Source organism: Salmo salar, chromosome ssa05 (genome assembly GCF_905237065.1).
Source record: "Salmo salar chromosome ssa05, Ssal_v3.1, whole genome shotgun sequence".
NCBI lineage: Eukaryota > Metazoa > Chordata > Actinopteri > Salmoniformes > Salmonidae > Salmo > Salmo salar.
In genome coordinates this window covers 9,500,933-9,509,224 of record NC_059446.1, presented here as the reverse complement: position 1 = coordinate 9,509,224, position 8,292 = coordinate 9,500,933, and the positions used below count along the sequence as shown (strand labels likewise).

Here is an 8,292-nt window from a genome sequence, read left to right as displayed (position 1 = left end):
ACTATACCTTCACCTGCCTAACTATACCTTCACCTGCCTAATTATACCTCTACCTGCCTAACTATACCTTCACCTCCCTAACTATACCTTCACCTGCCTAATTATAACTCTACCTGCCTAACTATACCTTCACCTGCCTAACTATACATCTACCTGCCTAACTATAAGTTCACCTGCCTAATTGTAACTCTACCTGCCTAACTATACCTTCACCTGCCTAACTATACCTTCACCTGCCTAACTATACCTCTACCTGCCTAATTATACCTTCACCTGCCTAACTATACCGTCAACTGCCAAACTATACCTTCACCTACATAACTATACTTCTACCTGCCTAACTATACCTTCACCTGCCTAACTATACCTTCACCTGCCTAACTATACCTTCCCCTGCCTAACTATACCTCTACCTGCCTAACTATACATCTACATGCCTAACTGTACCTCTACCTGCCTAACTATACATCTACATGCCTAACTATACCTTCACCTTCCTAACAACATCTCTACCTGCCTAACTATACCTTCACCTGCCTAACTATAACTTCACCTGCCTAACTATACCTCTACCTGCCTAACTATACCTCTACCTGCCTAACTATACCTCTACCTGCCTAACTATACCTTCACCTGCCTAACTATACCTTCACCTACATAACTATACTTCTACCTGCCTAACTATACCTTCCCCTACCTAACTATACCTCTACCTCCCTAACTATACATCTACATGCCTAACTATGCCTTTACCTGCCTAACTATACATCTTCCTGCCTAACTATATACCTTCACCTGCCTAACTATTTATTCACCTACCTAACTATATGTCTACCTGCCTAACTATACCTTCACCTACCTAACTATTCTTTTACCTTTCTAACTATACCTTCACCTGCCTCACTATACCTTCACCTGCCTAACTATACCTTCACCTGCATAACTAAACCTCTACCTGCCCAGCTATACCTTCACCTTCCTAACAATATCTCGACCTGCCTAACTCTACCTTCACCTGCATAAATATACCTTCACCTGCCTAACTATACCTTCACCTGCTGAATTATACCTCTAGCTAACTATACCTTCACCTGCGGAATTATACCTATACCTGCCTAACTATACCTATACCTGCCTAACTATACCTTCACCTGCCTAACTATACCTATACCTGCCTAACTATACCTTCACCTGCCTAACTATACCTCTACCTGCCTAACTATACCTCTACCTGCCTAACTATACCTCTACCTGCCTGATTATACCTCCACCTACCTAACTATACATTCACCTGCCTAATTATACCTCCACCTACCTAACTATACCTTCACATGCCTAACTATACCTCTCTACCTGCCTAACTATACCTTCCTCTGCTTAACTATACATCTACCTACCTAACTATACCTCTACCTGCCTAACTATACATCTACCTAACTAACTATACCTTCACCTGTCTAATTATACCTCTACCTGCCTAACTATACCTCTACCTAACTAACTATACCTTCACCTGTCTAATTATACCTATACCTGCCTAACTATGCCTCTACCTAACTAACTATACCTTCCTCTGCTTAACTATACATCTACCTACCTAACTATATATCTACCTGCCTAACTATACCTCTACCTAACTAACTATACCTCTAGATGCCTATCTATACCTTCACCTGCCTTCACCTGTCTAATTATACCTTCACTTGCCTAACTTTACCTTAACCTGCCTAACTATACCTCTACCTTTCTAGCTATACCTCTAACCACCTAACTAAACATTCACCTGCATAGATGTGGGGGTTGTGGAGGGAAATATAACTTTTTAACTTTTTCTAAAACTCTCCTCCTATTGGCTTCAGAGCTGAAACCATTCTTATTTCACGTCTTTTGTCTCTCCCTCCGTCACACTTGGTGCCGCTCTGGAGGTGAGAGCTTCGCCACCTCAGGTGTGGAGACTGTCGCTTTTTTTCTGTGTCATCCCCCCTTTTCCAAAACCAAACAAGTGTTCTGTACAACAAACGCTGCAAGCAAACTGTGAATTACAACAAGAAAAATAACGGAAGTTCGGTAGAAAAGAGACAGAATGTTCTTGAACGTTTATGAATGTGTGACTGTCCTGATACAGACACAGTACATCTGAACTGTTGTATTATCAGTAGCAGGATACATTCTGTGCAGTCAGGCTTGTCTTTCTTAACTGTCATTCTCTTCTACCTAGACAGGGGAAGAGTCGTGCAAAGAAATCCTGCGGCCTCTCTGACACATCTATCTTGGGGAACCTGTCGTAAGGTGGGGAGGTCGACCGGGAGAACACCCTGGAGCAGACAGGGAGTCTCAGAGTCCGCCTCTCCCCGCTGGCCATCTCCTGAGTCCAACCTGTAGAGGAGACGCCTCAGTCTGGCACGTAAGGAGGACCTGAAAGAGACCCTCCTCACCCTCCCTTGGGATCGGGAATGTTGGAAGGGGAACATTTGGAAGCTACTGGAAGTCTGAGTCCCGATGGAGTTCCCTGATGTAGACGGGAGCTGTGTCCTCCTCCTGGGTCCAGCAGACACTCCCTGCCTCCTGGCCATCCTCCAGGTCTCCAGTCTCACAGATGATTATGGATGCAGGACCATCCTCCAGGTTTCCAGTCTCACGATGATTATGGATGCAGGACCATCCTCCAGGTTTCCAGTCTCACAGATGATTATGGATGCAGGACCATCCTCCAGGTTTCCAGTCTCACAGATGATTATGGATGCAGGACCATCCTCCAGGTCTCCAGTCTCACAGGTGACGATGAATGCAGGGGAATAGGATACTAGTCTGATGGTATTGCTGAAATCTGGGTTGGGAAAGAGGAGAGAGAGAGAGAAGGTGGAAGGGAAAAATAGTTTTCTACTTGTCTATTGTCTGGATGTAATTCTGATGATCTACTCTCTATTTTCTGTCCTCCATCAGAGCTCAATAGCTTTAATACAAAACACACTACACTACTGTCCCTCCCCATCCCCATCAAATTATATGGAAGTATACAATTACGAAAGTGATCCAGCAATTTTTTTCAAAAAGACAAAACCATACAAGGACATCTTACCAGCAGTAGTGACGCAGTCTGGGCTGTCTGCTGACTCCTGAGGGCTTGCTGGTGCAGATGGTGGTGGAATTGAGTCCAGCACTCCAGAATTCTCCTCTCCACAAGATGGATGGATTGGTTCCCAATGCTTTACCACCGGCTGCACACACCATGGAGAGGGCCAGTCACTCACTACTCAACACACCAACCCCCAACACCATGGAGAGGGCCAGTCACTCACTACTCAACACACCAACCCCCAACACCATGGAGAGGGCCAGTCACTCACTACTCAACACACCAACCCCCAACACCATGGAGAGGGCCAGTCACTCACTACTCAACACACCAACCCCCAACACCATGGAGAGGGCCAGTCACTCACTACTCAACACACCAACCCCCAACACCATGGAGAGGGCCAGTCACTCACTACTCAACACACCAACCCCCAACACCATGGAGAGGGCCAGTCACTCACCACTCAACACACCAACCCCCAACACCATGGAGAGGGCCAGTCACTCACTACTCAACACACCAACCCCCAACACCATGGAGAGGGCCAGTCACTCACTACTCAACACACCAACCCCCAACACCATGGAGAGGGCCAGTCACTCACCACTCAACACACCAACCCCCAACACCATGGAGAGGGCCAGTCACTCACTACTCAACACACCAACCCCCAACACCATGGAGAGGGCCAGTCACTCACCACTCAACACACCAACCCCCAACACCATGGAGAGGGCCAGTCACTCACTACTCAACACACCAACCCCCAACACCATGGAGAGGGCCAGTCACTCACCACTCAACACACCAACCCCCAACACCGTTCTATTCTATTCTAGAACTGCTGTCAAGTTCGTGCCTTAAAGGACTGACCTGAACAGAAGGCGGTGAGGTGTGTGTCACTCTCCCAGCTGATGTGGCTCTTCGTGCAGATGGAGGAGGGTTGGAAGTGGGATTGGGAGTGAGGCTTGGTGAGGGATTGGGAGTGGGAGGGAAGGTTGGAGGGTTGGGAGAGGCTTGTGAAGTGGGAGAGAAGGGTGCCGGGTTGGGAGTGGGTCTGGGTGAGAGGTTGGCAGTGGGATGGAAGGCTGCTAGGATCTCTGTACAGCCTTCCACGTGCCCACGCTTCTTTGGCTTCTTCCTTGGCTCAGAATTGAGGACAACCCACCTGCAAAAAACCCCATATAAATGTGTTTCTTGCTATTCTTTTGTGAGTAGTTCACAGATCACAGCTTTAAATGTGTTTTGCATGAGCTATAGAAATATGATCTCTACAGTATACAGAATGCCACCAGATGGGGTGCATCATATACAGTACATCCTGTACATTACATTTAATATATTACTGGTCCTCTGTAGCTCAGTTGGTAGAATATGACTCTTGCAATGCCAGGACAGTGGGTTATATTCCCGAGACCACCCATATGTAAATAATTTATGCACGCATGACTGTAAGTCACCTTGGATAAAAGTGTCTGCTAAATGGCATATATTTACATGACATCAGTGGAAATCAGTTTTCTCATCGTAACCTTTGTTCCCATCCAGCTTCTTGACAACATCCTCCAGACTGAAGCTCACAGAACCCAGGAACTTATCAGGCAGGGCCAGTAGGGAGCGTCGGTGGTGGATGGTCAGGGTCAGGGCTGCGGCGGTGGCATCCCGGGGGGCCGAGGAGGGCAGGGGGAAGGTGAGCTCACAGTTCCAGGGGGGGGGTCAGGGTATCGTGGATGACAGGGGTGGTGATTCTCCTCTGCCCCAGCTGGAGGATAGCGTAAGGGTTGCTGCCCCCTTGGAAGGCCTTAGCTCTGAGGCCAGTGGCCCTCAACACAGTCACAGCCAGGTGAGAGGGGGGAACTTCACTGTACCCTGAAGTCACTGCCAGATTAACCTGTGCTCTGCTACCCTCACTCTCCACCACAGGGCCTGATGTCAGGGGATGAGGGTTAGAGTTAGGGTCAGGAATCTAACTGTGTGTACAGTATCTTATAACTCTTCATTCCAAATTGTGAATAAATCTGTGTAATTATTCTGCCCAGTCTTAGTTCTGTTTCCATACCTGTGTTTGGCTCACTCATCAGCCGATGCTGAATGACTCCGGAACTTTTAATAATTATCAGGAGTTAGTGATGTCATAATGGATTCTCTATGGTTCAACCTGAGGCTCAACATTCTGTGTTCAGTGAGAAATATGGATATTAATAGCTGTCTGCTCTCATACACACCATCCTAAGCCTGATATCTTTTGAATCGAAAGATAACAATCTCCAGCTTTTTTGAGTTCTGGTTAACCAGTTGCCACAACATTGTCTTGAACAACCTCTAAAAACATCACTTCAAAAACACCTACTGATTGAATTATGATTTCAGAAATGAGGTTGTAACGTGTAAACAATAATTAGTCATACCAGTTTCATGTCCATCTGTCTCTTAGCTAAATGGTGTAGCCACAAAAAGAAAGTTTAAACCTCACACTGCATCACACGAATACACTAATTAGTTGCTAGTGAAGCTGTTGACAGAACGAGGCATTTTGGATATAACAGACGGGATACAGCAGAAAACTTTCCATCCTGTGTCACGGATGTTTGAAAACCTAGGGTAGATTTGCTGACAGTTCAGTATTTATGTGTTACCAGGAACAGTAACGACCTTGGCTGGCCAGGCACTGCAATATTACATACCTGATGAACTTCCCAATCCTCCCGCTTATAAATGTATCTTTGGTTCTGGAGGGTCAGTGTGATCTTATGTAGTAGTTGGCTCTGTATGTGGGACCAGACCACCCCCCACCCCCACCCCTCCCCTCTCCTCCTGTCCCAGTCCTAATCTTGGAGCAGAACCCTGCCAAGCCAGGACACCGGAAGAACACTGGTCTGTTGTGGTTGGATGATGCTCAACGCTCAAATTTCAGACCGCTATAGTAAGAAGAAAAAGCAAAATGAGCGTTTAGGCGCCAGTGTGAATTGCCTTTCGCACCAGACAGATTTTCGTCTCCCCATTATGGTTCCAGCTAGCGTTCTTAGTGCTGCGCGTTGTGTGGATTGCACATGCTCCCCCCCGTTTAATGAGGCAGCATTAGCCAGAGAGAAGCAGTAATTAGAGCAAGCGTCAGAGACGAGGAGTCAGGGACAGATGGCATGCAAAGACAAGTCTCTCTACCCTTTCTCCTCAGACTTCTTGTCCCTCTCTCAGAGGGGAGACAGACGTGTCACTTGTCATTCTAACCTACAGTATGTAATCATCTGTTGATAGTAATATAAGAATGTATAATGAGATGGTATGTGAGCAATTACTTGCTTGTCTTGTCTGTCATTTTACATGCTTAGCCTGTTCAAGAAGATTTAAGTATTTGTAAGGTCTAGGTCTATAGAAAATATAATTCTAATTGTCTACTTCATAGCCTTGTTGTTTTTATTAGGGTGCAGTCTGGGAATTCAACATTTCAAGCTGTAGTGAGGTGTTGATTGGCAGTGATCAAACATGAATTTTGAGAATACATTTACCAGTAGCTAAAAAAAAACAACAACACGTTTCTCCCAGGTGTTATTGACACTGATTCCTAATGAACAGAGTATCAGTCTGGGATTCAGGTTTCTTCACCGGTTCAGTTGAGTAAAGTCTCAGTAATACATGCTCTGTGACAGTGCCTATCCTCACCTGACGCTACTGAACCCTGTTAGAGTCTCTAGTTTTGACTGTACATAATGAGCCAACCCGGGATCTGCCCTGCGTCCCAAATGGCACTATATTCATAGGGTCCTGGTCAAAAGAAGTGCACTATGTAGGGAATAGGGTGCCATTTGGGCTGTATGCTGGGACACTTTAACATGTGTTTTATTAGTGTATTGTTTATGGTAATTTATAGTTCATGTATTCAAATATTGCAACTTGTTCTCAGTTAGCCACGTAGCACATTGAGTTAATTAGACTGTTAAGAATTGTGTTGGAGAAAAGAAGTGAGTGAAATGTTGTTGACAGCCAATCAATATCTCACTTCGGTACAGAACAGTGTAAATACTATGACAAATGTATGTATGACATAATATTACAACAAGCCATGCACATAATTGGGGATTTATTAGAATCACACCAATAACGAAACTTCCGTGAAAAACGTATTTACTTTATTCAATAAAACTATTTGTACTTATGATTCAAAGGTCATATCAACGTCTAAAGTACGGAGCTGTAAATTACTTTAATAATTCTAACCCTAGCCATTACCCTAACCCTAACACCAACCCCAGCCCTAGCCCTAGCCATTACCCTAACCCTAACACCAACCCCAGCCCTAGCCATTACCCTAACCCTAACACCAACCCCAGCCCTAGCCATTACCCTAACCCTAACACCAACCCCAGCCCTAGCCATTACCCTAACCCTAACACCAACCCCAGCCCTAGCCATTACCCTAACCCTAACACCAACCCCAGCCCTAGCCATTACCCTAACCTTAACACCAACCCCAGCCCTAGCCATTACCCTAACCCTAACACCAACCCCAGCCCTAGCCATTACCCTAACCCTAACACCAACCCCAGCCCTAGCCATTACCCTAATCCTAACACCAACCCCAGCCCTAGCCATTACCCTAACCCTAACACCAACCCCAGCCCTAGCCCTAGCCATTACCCTAACCCTAACACCAACCCCAGCCCTAGCCATTACCCTAACCCTAACACCAACCCCAGCCCTAGCCATTACCCTAACCCTAACACCAACCCCAGCCCTAGCCATTACCCTAACCTTAACACCAACCCCAGCCCTAGCCATTACCCTAATCCTAACACCAACCCCAGCCCTAGCCATTACCCTAACCCTAACACCAACCCCAGCCCTAGCCATTACCCTAACCCTAACACCAACCCCAGCCCTAGCCCTAGCCATTACCCTAACCCTAACACCAACCCCAGCCCTAGCCATTACCCTAACCCTAACACCAACCCCAGCCCTAGCCATTACGCTAACCCTAACACCAACCCCAGCCCTAGCCATTACCCGAATCCTAACACCAACCCCAGCCCTAGCCATTACCCTAACCCTAACACCAACCCCAGCCCTAGCCATTACCCTAACCCTAACACCAACCCCAACCGTAGCCATTACCCTAATCCTAACACCAACCCCAACCCTAGCCATTACCCGAATCCTAACACCAACCCCAGCCCTAGCCATTACCCTAACCCTAACACCAACCCCAGCCCTAGCCA

At 46.5% G+C, this 8,292-nt stretch overlaps 1 protein-coding gene across 1 annotated transcript in view; it reads right to left on the bottom strand.

Moving 5' to 3' along the window:
* Positions 1–2,532: 2,532 nt before the first annotated feature.
* Positions 2,533–8,292, bottom strand: part of LOC106604206 (uncharacterized) — an 18,182-nt gene continuing 12,422 nt past the window's right edge. The window contains exons 2-5 of the mRNA XM_045719393.1: positions 4,780–5,005; positions 3,953–4,247; positions 3,080–3,218; positions 2,533–2,827 (exon numbers count right to left, since the gene is read on the bottom strand). Coding sequence (XP_045575349.1) covers positions 2,601–2,827; positions 3,080–3,218; positions 3,953–4,247; positions 4,780–5,005 — 887 coding nt within the window. The 3' untranslated portion in view covers positions 2,533–2,600. The remainder of the gene's footprint in view (positions 2,828–3,079; positions 3,219–3,952; positions 4,248–4,779; positions 5,006–8,292) is intronic.